We start from the raw sequence: 17033 nt of genomic DNA, 5'->3' as shown, positions 1-17033 counted from the left end.
ATATAAACCAACTTGTGGTGAGGTTCAGAATCAAAATTTTAAACCTTATATGAGCAGGAATAAGTTTCAAGAAATAAAGGACAAAGCTAAAGCAAAACATATTATTTGATATTATCATTCCCTTTTGTAAACAATGGCAAATATTTTCTTATTAAACAATGCCACCGTGAATTAGTTATACTTCAGAAGCAATGGTACTAAATACCTAACAATAGGACCAGTTTCAATTCTTGTGAAAACTTGTTTCAATTCAAGTATGTAAATGAACAATTATAATACTGATATTTAATTTTTTGCAAACAGACTATTTGCTTTCAGCTTTGACCATGATCATACATTAACAGCCAGGAATGTAAATCTCACATCAAAATATTTCCAATTTATAATAAACATGTAGATACTGTAGTAATTTTTATGATGTTTACCCCAAGTTTACACACATCCATCATCTTCCAAACATTATTGCCATAACAAATCCATGTAAAACTATATACTCTTGTACATAATCAAAGTTCTCAAGTTCGATACATCACGGAAGATTGTAAGTTACATGTTTTACTTCAATTTTAGTTGTTACCCAGTCAGCGTGCAATGCAGGATCATAGTTTCATAGCTGCTAGAGTTCATCTCGTTTAGGAGCTGGAAAAAAAAAATAAATGGGTGTGTTAGTGAGACGCAGCATGGTTTTGTGAAGGGGAGGTCGTGTCTCACTAATTTGATCGAGTTTTTCGAGGAAGTGACAAAGATGATCGACGATGGAAGGGCAGTGGATGTTATATACATGGATTTCAGTAAGGCCTTTGACAAGGTCCCTCATGGCAGACTAGTACAGAAGGTAAAGTCACATGGGATCAGAGGTGAGCTGGCAAGACGGATGCAGAATTGGCTTGGTCATAGAAGACAGAGTGTAGCAGTGGAAGGGTGCTTTTCTGAATGGAGAGCTGTGACTAGTGGAGTTCCGCAGGGATCAGTACTGGGACCTTTGCTGTTTGTAGTATACATAAATGATTTGGAGGAAAATGTAGCTGGGCTAATTAGTAAGTTTGCAGACGACACTAAGGTTGGAGGAGTTGCAGATTCTAATGAAGAGGATCGTCAAAGGATACAACGGGATATTGATCGGTTGGAGACTCGGGCGGAGAAATGGCAGATGGAGTTTAATCCAGGCAAATGCGAGGTAACGTATTTTGGAAGGTCTAATACAGGTAGGAATTATACAGTAAATGGCAGAACCCTTAAGTGCATTGACAGGCAGAGGGATCTGGGTGTACAGGTCCACAGGTCCCTGAAAGTGGCAATGCAAGTGGATAAGGTAGTCAGGAAGGCATATGGCATGCTTGCCTTCATTGGCAGGGGTATTGAGTATAAAAGCTGGGAAGTCATGCTGCAGCTGTATAGAACCTTGGTTAGGCCACACTTGGAATATTGCGTGCAATTCTGGTCGCCACATAGTATAGGCCAGGTATAGTGATCAAATTGACGAATGGCTGAAGTGATCACAATACTGACTGATCATTATAACAGATGAAGCAGGTATAATGCTGTTTAGTTCTGATGGACACTTTGAACAGTGAACTAAGAATATGCTCACATTCTTTTAAATCGATACCTTTGTTACCAGCTGATAACAATATCCCTGACTTTTATGGTATTTTCATTTTAGTTTCAAGCTACCTGTTGTGCAGTGCTTGGGCAGCTGAAATAAGAAAATAAATTTAAGGATAGACAAACAATGGCCCAGTTATATGGTAGTTTCCCCATAATGTTCGTACAAAAGAAAACTGAAGAAATTGACACCGAAACAGCTAGAGATGGAAATGGGGATATGGGTTAGAGAAATGTTATGAAGAGATGGTTAAACAGCGGCAGGGGAAAAGAGGTTTTTGAAGAAAGGATCCATCCTATGAGGAAATATAGAGAGGGCTGGGCCTGTATGCTCTAGAGTTTAGAAGAATGAGAGGTGAAGAGGTGATCTCATTGAAGTGTACAAAATTCTTACAGGGCTCGACAGGGTAGATGCAGGAAGGATGTTTCCCCTGGCTAGGGGTGGGGGTGTCAAGAACCAGGGGGTACAGTCACAGAATAAGAGGTAAGCCATTTAGTACCGAGATGAGGAGGAATTTCTTCACTCAGAGCGAGGTGAATCTTTGGAATTCTCTATCCCAGAGGGTTGTGGGGGCTCAGTCATTGAGTATGTTCAAAGCAGAGGTCAATAGATTTCCACATACCATTGACATCAAGGAATATTGGGATAGTGTGGGAAGATGGTCTTGAGATAGAAGACCAGCCATGATCTATTTAAATTGCGGAGCAAACTTGAAGGGCTCCTGCTCCTATGTTTCTATGTCTAAGAACAGAGATTGAGATGTTTAGGGCACAAGTGTAACTTATGGAGTGGCCCTAATCAGTGAACAGCTAGAGAAGGAATGTGAGCATACAAGTATAAGAATTAGGAGCAGGAGTAGGCCACTCGGCCCCTCGAGCCATAAGATCATGGCTGATCCGAATGTAACCTCAACCCCACATTCCTGCCTCCCCCCGATAACCTTACATCCCCTAGTTAATCAAGAATCTATCTAGCTCTGCCTTAAAAATATTGAAAGATTCTGCTTCCACCTCCTTTTGAGGAACAGTTTCAAAGACTCACAACCCTCTGTGGAAAAAATAATTCTCTGTTTTAAATGAGCAACCCCTCATTTTTAAACATGACCCCTAGTTCTAGATTCTCCCACAAGAGAAAACATCCTCTCCACATCCACCCTGTCAAGATTGCTCAGGATATTAAAGGTTTCAGTTAAGTTGCCTCTTACTCTTCTAAATTCCAGTGGACACAAGCCTAACCTGTCCAGCCTTTCCTCATAAGCCCATTCCTGGTATTAATCTAGTAAACCTTTCCTGAACTGCTTCTAATGCATTTACATCTTTCTCTAAATAAGGAGACCAGTACTGTACACAATACTCCAGATGTGGTCTCACCAATGCCCTGTACAACTGAAGCATAACCTTCCTACTTTTGTAATCAATTCCTTTCACAATAAGTGATAACATTCTATTAGCTTTCCTAATTACCTGCTGTACCTGCATACTAATCTTTTGTGAGTCATTCACCAGGACACCCAGATCCCTCTGAATCTCAGAGCTCTGCACCCTCTCGCCATTTAGATAAAAACCTTCTTTTTTATTCTTCCTGCCAAGGTGATTTCACATTTGCCCACGTTATACTCCATTTGCCAGATCTTTGCCCAATCACTTAACCTATCTATGTCACTTTGTAACCTCCTTACGTCCTCTTCACAATTTGCTTTCCTACCTTTCTGTGTGTTGTCAACAAATTCAGTCACCGTTCCTTCAGTCTCCTGATCCAAGTTATTTACATAAATTGTAAAAAGTTGAGGCCCCAGCCCTGATCCCTTCAGCACACCTCTCATCACATCCTGCCAACCAGAAAAAGACCCATTTCTGCCAACTCTTTGCTTCCTGTTAGCTAGCCAATCTTCTATCCATGCCAATATGTTACCCCCTACACCATGGTTTTTATTTTCTGCAATAACCTTTGATGTGGCACTTTATCAAATGCCTTCTGAAAATCTAAGTACAGTACATCCACTGGTTCCCCTTTATCTACAGCACATGTGACTCCTTCAAAGAGCTCCAATAAATTGGTTAAACATGATTTCTCTTTTATAAAACCATGTTGGCTTTGCCTGATTGCCTTGAATTTTTCAAAGTGCCCTGCTATAACATCTTTAATAAAAACTTCTAACATTTCCCTATGACAGATGTTAGGCCTATAGATTCCATGTTTCTGTCACCCTCCCTTTTTGAATAAAGGAGTTATATTTGCTATTTTCCAATCTAATGGAACCTTGCCCAAATCTAGTGAATTTTGGAAAATTAAAACCAGTGCATCAACTATTTCACTAGCTACTTCTCTCAAGGCTTTAGGGTGAAGTCCATCTGGACCTGGGGATTTGTCAGCCCACAGCCGCAATAATTTGCTCAATACCACTTCCCTGGTGATTGTAATTTTCCCGCACTTGAAATATTTATTTGTAATCATCAAGGGAAATCTGTCAGTTTGGGCCCTTCACTATGCATGGACGTTGAGCTGGAGCTGAAGATGCAGATGTTACGGGGCATCAGGGAGGAGGAGAGTTACCTGGACACTTTGTTCCAGGAAGCAGTCATACCCTTTGGGTTGGTTAGTGGTCAGGGACTGGAGAGTGTGGCTGCGAGTCAGGCAGATTGGGGACCCCAGGTGCAATGCCACAGGAGTCTTGACCCCTATGCCCTTTTCCAACAGGTACAAGGTTCGTGTTGCCTGTCTAGATGAGGGCAAAGTCTGCAAAGTGGTTGAGCAAACTTACCTCAACACTGTGGTCGGGAATGACATTGAAGTTGGGGGAGTGAAATGGAATGTGGTTGTGATAGGATTCAGCACAGTATGGAGGGCAGATACTGCTCTCTGCAGCTGTGAGTGGGAGTTCCAAAGGTTCTGCTGCATGCCTGCAGCCAGAGTTAAAGATGTCTCCTCACGGCTGGAGAAGGACTTGGAGTGGCAGTTGGAGTATCCTGTTATATCATGGTCCATATAAATGATGTTCTGCTGAGAGGGTTTGACGAGTTAGGGTCAAAATTAAAATGCAGAACATCACAGGGATATAAGGCAGAACCTTTTTACACATGGTGATGACTTGGAATTCGCTGCCTACGAGAGTGATGGAAGTGGAGATCAATAATTTCAAAAGGAAATTGAAATGCGGTTGAGGGAGATAAACTTGCAGGGCTATGGGGATAGAGTGGGGGAATAGGACTGTCTGGATTGCTTTTCATGGAGCATGATCGGCCAAATGGCCTCCTTGTGTGTCATAATGACTTTTGACTTGTTTGCTGACTCTTGGCATAGACGCAAGCCATCACCTTACATTCCCCTTGGTTATATTTTTATCTATCTCGTAGTCCCTTGTCCCTTCAGCCTTGACAAATGTTATTAATATGTTCTATGATGCTCTAAAATCTTTCATAATATGAAAAATTGACTGCTCTACATAAACAAGAATCCTGAAGGTCAACATCTTACCTGGAGACTGTGAGTTTGCTTTTGTGTGGCCATCCTTTTTCTGTTCCTCCACTCTCTTTAACAACACCTTTATTTCATTATCATAATCATTCCACTCTGGTACAATTCGCATAGCAGCTTTTAGCTTGGGTTCTTTGGTTTTGGGGTTGTTGCACTAAAATTAAAACAAGTCCACATTTTAAAAATAATATATAATATAAAATAAAAACAGAAAATGCTGGAAAAACTCAGCAGGTCTGGCAGCATCTGTGGAGAGAGAAACAGAGTTATTGTTTCGAGTCTGTATGACTCTTCTTCGGAGTTGTGTGGACTCGAAACGTTAACTCTGTTTCTCTTTCCACAAATGCTGCCAGACCTGCTGAGTTTTTCCAGCATTTTCTGTTTTTATATCAGATTTCCAGCATCCACAGTATTTAGATTTTACCACATTTCTTAGACTTTTTTCTCCTTAAGGTGCTGTTAATGGTAAGATGCTTTAAAAAAAAGGACAATAGGCTGTTTAATAGAATAGTTAGAATAAACGAGAAAGCCCTGTATGAACCTCACATTGACTCTTACTAACTGTTGCTACAAAATGGAATAGTTTGGTTAAACAGCAGTATTGATGGAACTTTGATTTTTAAAACAAAGGCAGAAAAACGAGGTGATTGTTTGTCCCCAATATATGCATTTATGGTTTCTATCAGCATTGCAAAATTCATTAATATCCTTAATACATAAATGCAATTTAAGACAATGCAACTTGCTTCTTAGGTGGTATAATTCATCTTGATCTGGTTCTCCCAATAAATTTGAATCCCTTAAAACCTTTATTCTGCCATTTTAAAGTCCATTACACATCTAATTTATATTAAAAATAGAAGATAGTTTATAACATTCAGTCCCTTTTGGAAAAACTGTCTTAATGGCATTTTACTCTATGTTAAAATTTTAGTTAACGTTAGCAATTGTTAACATCATAGCTGCTACCACAATGCTATTTCAAAAGCCCAATTTTCACTCTTCCCACCCAATGGAAATGGGGCGATAGTGGAATTACAATTCCACTGCCTCACTTCCCACCTGCCACGATATTCCCATCACTGTTTCCATGGGTATCCAAGGTTCCTGGGTGGGATACTATGACATACATTCAATGGTAGTATAGCTGCCCATTGAGCATGGTGCCTACACCATTCAGGAGAATCTGGTGATACAGCAGATGAGGCCTGAAGAGGTGGGAGTTAAGATTATTTTTTGTAGTACAATGAGGAGCAGGAATGTGATTGCAATCCCTGGTTCCCCACTTCTTGCACTATGATTGCAATCACGACCCCACCGGACCTACCATCTTCCCAGCTGGGTTGACCTGTGAGCCACCTGATATTGCATTGATCATGAGCTGTTAAGATCCAGCAGGATACTTCTCCAGACCACTATATGCATGTACCCTTGAACCAACCAGCCTGACATTTATAAATCCATCATCATGAGTCAGCGCTCACATTCTACCAACTGGGTGACTCCATACCAAGGTATCAGCAATATCGTTCTTATTTTCTTTGTATAGGTAAGTATTAAAAGGCCCATGACTTGATCTTGATATCACTAATTTTACAAAGCATTATATTAGGATTTGCCATTTTAATCATTCTAGCCTACCTGTAACCTGCAGTGATCTGCAATGTTAATTCCAGCTAAATCCTACTAAGTGGCAGATTAGCAATCACTCCATTATCCTTTGCTGCCCCTTTTCACCCCATTAACCGTTTTCTTTATATTTCTGATTTTTTTGGTGCAATATTGTCCCTTACTACATGTATTTATCTCAAGAATCTTACTGTCGACGGTCATCTGCTGACGAGCTTACCAACCCTGAGAACTACTATTGCTCTAGCAACCGTTCCAGCAATCAATCAAGGGGGAGGTGGTGCCATGGTGCAATATCATAATGGTATTGTCACTGGACTACTGTTCCAGAGATGCAGGGTAATGCTCTGCGGACCCGGGTGCAAATCCCACCATGGCAGATGGTGAAATTTGAATTCAATAAAAATCTGGAATTAAAAGTCTGATGATGCCAATTGTCATAAAAACCCATCTGGTTCACTAATGTCCTTTAGGGAAGGAAATCTGATGTCCTTACCTGGTCTGGCCTACATGTAACTCCAGACCCACCAGCAATGTGGTTGACACTTAAATACCATCTAAACAAGGGCAATTAGGGATGAACAATAAATGCTGGCCTAGCCAGCGACACCCACATCCCATGAATGAATTTTTTAAAAAGTAGTCGCTCAATGTTCTCTGCATCACGTCCTGCAGTGTTACGCTATTTGTGTGGCCATGAACCTGGTGTGATTCTCCCATTGCCAATGTGTCCTCAGGTCTTGCACATTTCTTCTGTCGATGCAGCCATGAACAAAATCTGCACTCTTTCAAGCAGCAACAAGACTTCCATTACTGATATTTGTTCTTTTGACCCCCCCCAATATAAACCTCTTTTTCTTAGATTCCTTCACTGCACACACACACCACATCTCCTGCCCTTCCTTCTTAAGCACGACACTCCCTGTTGCAGTAATGCAGGAGTTTGACTAGTAGATCCTACTCACATGTTGAAAAGAAGGCTTGTCAATGCAAACAGTGAAACATTTCAGTGTTCAACAACTTCAGACCATGAACTCTCTCCTCCAGCTTGACCCCTTTTTTATCCAATTTTATTTATTTATTTGTTTTTATTTATTTGTTAGTTTTTTTTATCTCTTTTCCCCTACCGCACCCCCCATCCCCCACAGGGCTAACTGTCACTTGTTTCTATATTCACAGAGCACTGACCCTTGTTCTGCTATTAACACCTTCTGCTGTCTTACCTTTATGTCACTACCAGCACCTTGTTTACTCTTCACCACTACTAATGACATTCCCTTTGTCTTGTGTCCATGATTCTTTGTCAATCTCTCCTTAACTGTCACCTATCCCTGACCTTCTATCTTGCTCCACCCCTTCTTAAACAGTATAAAATCCATCACATCACATTCCTACTTCTCTTTAGCTCTGAAGAAGTCACATGGACTTGAAACGTTAACTCTGTTTCTCTCTTCACAGATGCTGTCAGACTTGTTGGGGAGAACTTTCCCCATGTCGGGTGGGGCATGTGGTTGCGGACCCAATCACCACCGGTGATCGGGACCGCGCCGCCATTTTATGCGGGTGGGCCAATTAAGGCCCGCCCAGTGTGTTTGCCGACCCCGGGGACGGCGGGAGTGGATGGGCAGAGGCGGATCGGCAATTGCCATCAGGTCGAATGGCGACCCGGTGGCCTGTTTAAAGGCCAAGCTGCAGCCGCTCCAAGGCTGCTGTACATGGCCATAGGTCGGGGCCAAGGCACATCGAGGCTAGGCATGCAGGAGGGTAGGGCGGGTAGTCACTGTGTGCCCAGGTTTTTAGATGAGTGCCTGGCTGCCCTCCTCGAGGAGGTGGCAGCACAGCGGGAGGTCCTCGTCCCCAAGGACGGGAGGAGGAGGCCATCCCACTAGACCAAGCGTGCGTGGGAGGAGGTAGTGGAGGGCGTGAGCGCCCACGATGTGGTGCGGCGCTCATGGACCCAGTGCCGCAAGCGCTTCAACGGCTTGCTGCGCACGGGAAGGGTGAGTAGCATGTCGGCATCATTCACTGCACCCATCATGTAACCTTCTCCCCAGCTGGTGTCCCACCCATGTCTGAGTGGCCTGAGTGCAATGAGTCATTGACGGCATGTGTCCTTAGCTGGGTGGTCCAGCAGATATTCCCTATGCGTTCAACAGCCTGAGAGGTTTGTAATGAGATGGGTTCTGCACCCGCAGCATGTGGTGGACTGACACCCACTAGTGGGGACAACCTGGAGGATCTGCACCCAGGTGCACTGCTCGAACTCCAGGACATGTTGAAGTCAGGGTGATGACATAGTGGGAGGGGATGTTCAAGGTGGCTTGGCAGATGGATCTGCTACCCTCTACGCTCCACGTCATTGTGCCTCCTTGCAACGGCAGGTAAAACTGTGTGCACTCAACTGTGATGAAGGCAGCATATGGCCAAGGGGTTGGGGGGGGTGGTGTTAGTGGGGATATATTTGTGTGAGTGCTGGCCAGCAGCGGCGAAAGGATGCACTGCACCCTTGCAATGGGCAACTGGGCTTGGGGTGGGCTGGCCGCCAGGAGATTGACAGTACAAGTATCACTTATCGATGCTATTTTTTCATTTCCAGGATAAGAATTCTCATAACAACGCCGAGCGGTTGAGGGCTGGCGGTGGGCCAGGCCAGATTTTGCTGCTTAGTTGTTTTGAGCAGAAAGCCCTCGACCTGGAGAGGTGCCATGTGCCCAGGTCCACTGGAGCCGGAGAGGCTAGGGTTCCATGGGCAGGTATGTATGGCCAGCACTCATGTCACCAGTAGTCTCCCAACATCCATGGCAGTGCTGATTGTTGAGTGAGAGACGTGACCAACATGGCTTGCCCATTGCGTGTGGAATGATGAGCGCATGATGATCCAGGGGACAGATACGTTGACATTGCCCGCAGGCTAACTGATCGAATGTCCTTACTCTTCCTTTCAGCATCATTGGCACACGGCCGGGACCCAGAGCAGCAGGGGCCCCCTCTGACACCTGAGGGGCATGAAGTTGCACCATCAGAAGCATCACACCATCTCTGCCAGGCAGGCACCAGCACAGATACTGGCACCTCAGTGGGCATCATATCTTTGGCTAGTGTCCCGGGTCACAGTGGTGAGGGCACTTCGTTGTCACTGGAGGAGCTGGCGGAGACAGAGAGTGCCGATGGCGCCAGCAGTCGGAGGACTGCAGGGGACCAGGCACATGCTTAGTCCATAGCTGATGATGAGCCTCTGGAGTCGTCGGCGTTGCAGCCAACTGATGAGATGCGGCCGGGTGTGTGGGACCATCTGGTGGAGATACATGAGGCTGTGCTTCGCTTGGTGTCAGTGCTGAAGGAGTCTACACAGACCTTAGCCGATGCATTTAGCCTCATGACTGAGCGCCAAGCTTCCTCCGTAGAGAGTGTGGTGACTCTCACGCAGAGGCAGCTCCAGGGACAGGATCAGGGGTTCCTGGGGTTGCGCTCGGACCTGCGATCCTGCACAAGGGCATTGACCTCAGGTGGTCAGTGCCCGTGTGGGTGGTGGTTTGGGCACCAGGTATCTCACCTCGTTGCCCAGCTATTTACAGTGAGCAGGGAGGGCCATTCGGACCTCACGCCGGAGGAGCAGCTGCCTGTCCTCTCTGCTGGTGCCTCTCAGGACACTCCGGATGAGGGCAGCAGCTCCTCTGCCTCTCTGCCAGTGACCATGGCACCCAATGAGGCTGCGACGACTGGGGAGATGCCAGCTGCGGAGCGGGCAGCTCCCTCCCAGGCGGGGCCAGCACAGGCTCGACGGGCCAGAGGACATCCGCCAAGGTCATCGAGGCCAACATGACATCAGAGAGAGCAGGCTGTCTCAGATGCCAGTGCCAGCGAGGGGGCACCACAAAGATTCGCAAACATAAAATGAAGGCATCTTAGGCACACCCCGGGTTCATCGCTGGTGGTTTTTTTGTTGGCCGCCCGATGAGTTCCTTCTGATTGTGTGTGAAGTGCAACGTCATTTTATTTCTGTTATGCCAATGTTGCAGCATTAAATTTATGTCATCTAAAATGGCTGGGTGCCTCTTTTCTTGGGCAGTTGTGTGGATTCCTGAGATTTGATGCGTGATTTGTGTGTCATTTACACTTATTGACTCGGCCCATCATCAATGCTTCTAACCAGACAGATTTTGCACTAAGGTCTCCAGGATGGAGGCTACAACCAAGCTTGTGTTGGAGATTCATGTGTGCTGTGCTAGCTAAAGGTTCCTTGGATTAGAGCCTCCTGGTGTCTCTGCCTCCCTGGAGAATGCCCGGGTCAGCGTGTGCCCCCTCATCATTTCCCTGTGCGTTCTCATCCTCGGACTCACTGCTGGACTCGTTGTGTTCAGCCGCAGTCACTCCGTCTACATCTTCTTCGTCCACAGCATTCCCCCCTTTGCAGCGCAAGATTATGGAGAGCGCAGCATGCAACCACCATCAGCGACACTCAATCTGGGGGGTACTGCAGTGCGCCCCCGGAACATGTCCAGGCATCTGAAGCACATTTTGAGAAGACCGATGGCTCTCTCCACCATAGCCCTTGTGGAGGCGTGAGTTCTATTATACCGCTGCTCAGCTTCTGTTCTTGGATGGCAGAGAGACGTTCATGAGGGGATAGCCTTTGTCACCCAGCAGCCATCCATCCAGCCGAGCCGGAGCACTGAAGAGCCCCGGCACCTGGGAGTGTCTGAGGATGTAGGCGTCGTGGGAGCTGCCTGGGTACCTTGCAGAGACTTGTAGAATCAGCATCCTGTGATCACACACTATCTGCACGTTCATGGAGTGGAAGCCCTTCCTGTTGACGAAGGCACCGGGCTCACCTGCTGGCGCATTGATGGCCATATGTGAGCAGTCTATTGCACCCTGGACACGGGGGAAGCCTCTGGCTCACTGTGTCTGGCTGGCCTCGTCCCAGCGGAAGTGGATGAAGGTCAATGCCCATCTGAACAGAGCATCTGTAACTTGCTTGACACTAGTGTGGACAGCTGATTGTGAGACACCGTAAAGATCACCCACCGACCCCTGGAAAGAGCCAGAGGCATAGAAGTTGAGGGCAGCTGTGACCTTTAGAGCCACTGGCATAGGGTGTCCACCCACACAGTTAGGGGAGATCTCAGGGCCAATCATCTGACAGATATAGTTGACTGTCTCCCTTGACAGTCGGAGCCTCCTTTGGCACAGCACCTCAGTCATATTGAGGTAGCTGCTTCTCCGCCTGTATATCCTGGCAGCAGGATAGTGGTGTCATCTGCAGCCACTTGCACCTTGGACTATCTCTTGGTCCTGCGCCCCTTGTGCCTGCGCCTGATCTCCCAAAGGTGGCTCCCCTGGAGGCTGAATGTGCACTCCTAGCCTCCTCCCCCTTCTAGCCCTCCCCTCCTCCTCAGGTGAGATGCCTCCAGTGGAGAGATCACCTCCCATTCCCAGGCTCAGGGGGGCTTTCTGAAACCCCAAAACAAATCGTCACTGAAAAGTGCTGACCTGAAGGTTATGAGTCCAGTCCAAGCAGCTGCTATGCGTTTGCAACTTTCCCACCTCACACAGGAAAGTTTCACTAACTTCTGAGCAGTAACTTTTAAATGTCTGGATTCGCGAACCTACTGAGTCCTCTTCTCCCGCACGTGGATGAGCTTCATGTAAATTTCTGATACCCGCCTGCCCGTTGCGCCTGTGCGACGGGCCGAAGATCGCACGGGCGCCTTAAAATCCAGGTCAATTGGAGCCTCAAGTGCCTTAAATGGCCCGTTAATTAATGGCGGTCGCACAATGGACATCGTCGCACGCCCACCCACCGAAATATCGCAATTGCGCGCGGTGACATCGGGATGCGTGCCCAACATCACCGCGTGTCAGTGCGCCGACGGGAAAATTCTGCCCGCTGAGTTTTACCAGCATTTTCTGCTTTTATTTCAGATTTCCAGCATCCGCAGTATTTTGCTTTTATCTAGGTGTTTCAAAAGAATTTTCTTTTCAATTTAGTGAGTATTTAACTGTTTAAGTGCTGTGACTGTAAAAGACAAACACAGACAGGGTTTCTTGTAAGTTTTAAAAGAAAAACAAATAGTATTTATTGTCCTTAACAACTGATGAATAAACATAATAAAAATGCTCCAACTCACACATGCATCCAAGAGACTAACATACAGAGATGTAGCTTACAAGTAAGGAGGGTAGGTTGAAATGTTTAAGAGTGCCCAAAAGAAAGTTGGGTCCTATAGGATGTGTTGGATGGTTCCAGGCCGTGTTCAGTGATTTTTCTGGATTCAGTACAGAGATGATTTAAACTCTTGACAGACAATCCCTGCCTTTTCCTTTGAAGTCTGTTTGGTTATGTTGAAGATACTGTATGCAGTGTTGACTGGCCATATACAGGCAGAGCACAAACATGCAGAATATTGGGAGGAGAGAGGAACCACAGGTTCACTTCTGGCACGCACCCGACCCCAACGAGCATAAAATGACGCACGATGGAGTCGGGCAAGCGTTTCAATGTCATTGCGCACTTGCACGATATTTCAGTCAACAGGCGCGTGCGGAAGTCGGCAGCACACCCGCTGACAATTAACAGGCCTATTAAGGCCATTAAAGTTCTAATTAAATGAAATCTTTCACTGCCCGTTCAACTTTACAGTTGGCGGGCAGGCAAAAAGACTGAGCGGCCTTTGGATTTTTTGCGAAACCTCATCCACGGGTGGGGTGAGATTTCGATCAGTGGCTTAAAAAAAAAAATTTTCTAACTAATTTGTAACGTGTCCCTGCTCATGTGGCAGAGAACAATTTTAAATTATTTTTTATGTTCAAAAAGCTTCAGTTCCCTGAGGCAGCTCTGTGCCTCAGAGAGCTTTTGCTGCGAGTACCTGTGCACTTGCCCTCCTCCCCCCGCCACACAGGCAGCACAGAGCGCTGCAGCATGCGATTCACGCGGGCTAACCGTTAATTGGCCAGCCAGCGTGAAATAGCGGTTGCGGCTTAATCGCAGGTGGAGGTCTGATTTGTGGCCGTTCCCTCTTGCCCCGCCAAGTACGCCCAACGACCAGAAAATCCTACCCATGGTCTGTCTGACAGTGTCGTTTTTAACATAAATGGTTAGCTTGCTATCACATGACTTCCAATCGCAAACTTGGCAGTTACTAAATATGGTCATAGCCAGCAGAGGAACCCTCATTCCAGGACCATTGTTTCCAGTGATTGGATTAAATAGTGTCTTCTCCTCATTGTCCGTTGTCCAAAGATATTGAGTTTAGCAGCTTGGTCCGCAACTACTTGAATAAACAGATTATGTCTGAATGCCTGTGAGGAGTTCAGGGGATGAGCCAAGCTGATTGCCTTGGTTGGCTACTTCCAGACAACACCACTCCTTGCCATTAGCTTTGTAATTTCCAAGGTGAAGTTATATACATTTTCTGCCATTTTGAGAACTGCTGTCCAGGTCATTTAAAAATACTGTGAATCTTCTTAAAATTTAGCTTGTGGTTTTGGCCCACTCCACAAATAAAGTAATTTTTGAAATAGAACATGGTTTTACAACAACTGCAACCATTTCACTTGAAGATTACACACAATGCAAGGGAAAAAATAATGCGATAGACCCCAAAGCTTTACATTGGCACACAAAATCATCCCTCACTGAACTGTTGAATTTAGCAGTTCAGCTTTAATGTCACCCAAATAGATAGTGTTGACATGAGTTCCCCTCTGGGTCCAACTCTCGCTAACATTTTTGTCATTTTCCACTAGAAATGCGTTTTTGGTGGAATGACTCCTAACCTCCTATCCCTTGCATATTTCCAATATGTAGGTATGTTTGCTATACTTGTATCTGTATCTGCAGCTACATGTAAGAATTTCCTTATACACCTTAATGTGCTCCATCTAGTGCTCAAATTCACCTTTGAGAGATGCAGCAGACCTTTCCTCAATGTGCTAGTTGGAAATCCGCTACTGGGTTCTCCACTATTCATTGGACGAATGCCATCACTGTCAATACGCGCATTGGGATTCCTACAGCTCCATGTGCTATAAAATTGGCTTTATCAGCAATCTTGCCCATTTGCCATTTGCCCACTGTGCAAGCTTGACACTGAAACAGGATATATCAAAGCTATCCTACATGATAATGGCAACGCTGATCAGATCACTGTTCGCTGTCTATCACGTATATTCACAAATGGACCTAAGACCTTCAGACCTGAAAAGTGCCCAGTCTACCTCAAGATACCCCGGAGGGTAAGGTATCTCAAAAAACTTGAGTAATAGGTAAGGCTAGCTGTTTCATACAGTAGCAACACGAGTGGTATTTTCCACTAACAGGATGCTCATGTCAAGCCAAAAAGGTGTTCTATCTAACATACAAATGAGTCATTTTGTATATGAATTTCATGCTGGTGTGATAGGCCGTATATCCTAACAACTTGCAGATTGTATCAATCGTCCCTTCGGCTGTTTGCATGAGTATTGACCGTAATCAACCAGCCCGTGCTTGGTAAAACTCAGAACATAATATTTAATGTTAGATGTGATTCCATGATTGGGGAGCACTTGCTGAACAATCCCAACTGCGCCAAAAATTACACTAACAGCCAATTTAAGATGATCAATCAGGCTCAAAATGTAGCTCACCTACGTTTGCTAGAAGCAACATACATTCATAGGTAGGTACCTGTCCTCTTCAGGCAAAAGGAATATGTCCAGGCGTTGTGCCTTTTTTGAATTAAACAAAAGCATGAGGGACAGTAGCTCCTTAGTGTATTCTCCATGGCAACGCCCCAGCCAATCAGAGCCAACTTGCCAACCAATTTCCACCTTGCCACCCTTTTCACATACAATATAAATTGCTGCTCCCTTTGAAATTTGGCATTCTGTTGTCTGTCCTGATGTGTCTGTCCTCGTATTTCTTGATGAGAGATGGGTGGCTCGTGGCTGAAAACAGACCCCCAAATCTCAGAAGCATTTCAAAGCACTTCACACACAAATAATTAAAGTACTATGAGTGTTATTTAGGCATCATGTTTAACCTCGTCTCCACGTTCCAGACCTCTTGACAACTCGGACAGTCTGCTTCTGCCTACCTTGAGATGGTGACATATGAAGAGGTTCTAAAAGCTTTTGATACTTATTTTAGCCTCGGAAGGAACATCATCACGGAAAGAGTGAAGTTCATCAGACGAACCCAAAGATTAGGAGACAGAGTATAGATTCCTTCATTAATGATTTATGTCAACTAGCTGAGAATTGCCCTCACCTGAACTCTCCTCTCCACTGTTTAGTTTCAACCCCTCTCTGCGGCCTTAATTTTTCGATTACCCAGTGTGGTCCTAGTGCAGTTGAAGTGAAGCCAGTCCCAACAGAACAGTTTCCTTTTTTCCCAGTACTGGTGCCAGTGGCCATAAATTGAAACCCATTTCCCTCACACCAATCTTTGAGCTATACATTCAACTCTCTGATCTTATTTACCCTCTGACAATTTGCTTGTGGCTCAGGTAGCAATCCAGAGATTATTACCCTTGTAGTTCTACTTTTTTAATTTACCCCTAGCTGTTCATACTACATTAGCAGAACCTCTTTTTTAGTCCAATCTATATCATTGGTATGCATGTCAACCACAAAAACTGGATCCTTCCCCCTGCACTCCAGGTGCCTCTCCAACCCCAAGAATATGTCCTAAGCCCCGGCACTGGGCAGGCAACAAAGCCTTTGGGACTCACATTCTTGGCTACAAAGAACAGAATCTATTCCCCTAACTATATTGTCCCCTATTACTACAACATTCCTTTTTTACTGTCTCAACTTGAATGGCCCCCTGTACCATGGTGCTTTGGTCAGTTTGATCGTCCTCCATGCACTCTCGTCCACACAGGCTGCAAGAACCTCGCACCTATTGGACAAATGCAAGTGCTGCATTTCCTCTAATGCTCCTACTGGATCCCCATAACTGCCTCGCTTGTAGTCACACCCTGCTGTACCTAACCAGGGACCAAATCTGAACCTTAGCTTGGTGACTGCCTCCTGAAACAAAGTGTTCAGGTAACTTTCTCCTTCCCTGATGCATCACAGTGTCTGAAACTCGGACTCCAGCTCATCAACTCTGAGACGAAGTTTCTCGAGTTGCACACTTACTGCAGATATGGTTGCTGCAGTTCTCATTTTCTACAGTTGCAACAAATCACCTGCGTGCCATCTCTACTGTATTTTGTTTAACAAATTAGTGTTTTAAGTTTTGAAATATCACTCCACAATAATTTGTAGTTATTTTAAGTAATTTAACTAGTTAGGCTATAAATTTAATATAATATTTATACTTCCCTGGTTCTAG

At 45.3% G+C, this 17033-nt stretch overlaps 1 protein-coding gene across 2 annotated transcripts in view; it reads right to left on the bottom strand.

Annotated features, from left to right (window-relative positions):
- Positions 1 to 319: 319 nt before the first annotated feature.
- The window catches only part of uggt2 (UDP-glucose glycoprotein glucosyltransferase 2), a 400098-nt gene continuing 383384 nt past the window's right edge, over positions 320 to 17033 (bottom strand). For both annotated transcript variants that reach the window (XM_078545909.1, XM_078545910.1), the window contains exons 39-40: positions 5081 to 5234; positions 320 to 639 (exon numbers count right to left, since the gene is read on the bottom strand). In XM_078545909.1, the coding sequence (XP_078402035.1) occupies positions 617 to 639; positions 5081 to 5234 (177 nt within the window). In that variant the 3' untranslated portion in view covers positions 320 to 616. The remainder of the gene's footprint in view (positions 640 to 5080; positions 5235 to 17033) is intronic.

This window comes from Cetorhinus maximus, chromosome 7 (genome assembly GCF_964194155.1).
Source record: "Cetorhinus maximus chromosome 7, sCetMax3.hap1.1, whole genome shotgun sequence".
Lineage (NCBI taxonomy): Eukaryota > Metazoa > Chordata > Chondrichthyes > Lamniformes > Cetorhinidae > Cetorhinus > Cetorhinus maximus.
This window is presented reverse-complemented; position numbering and strand designations above follow the sequence as displayed.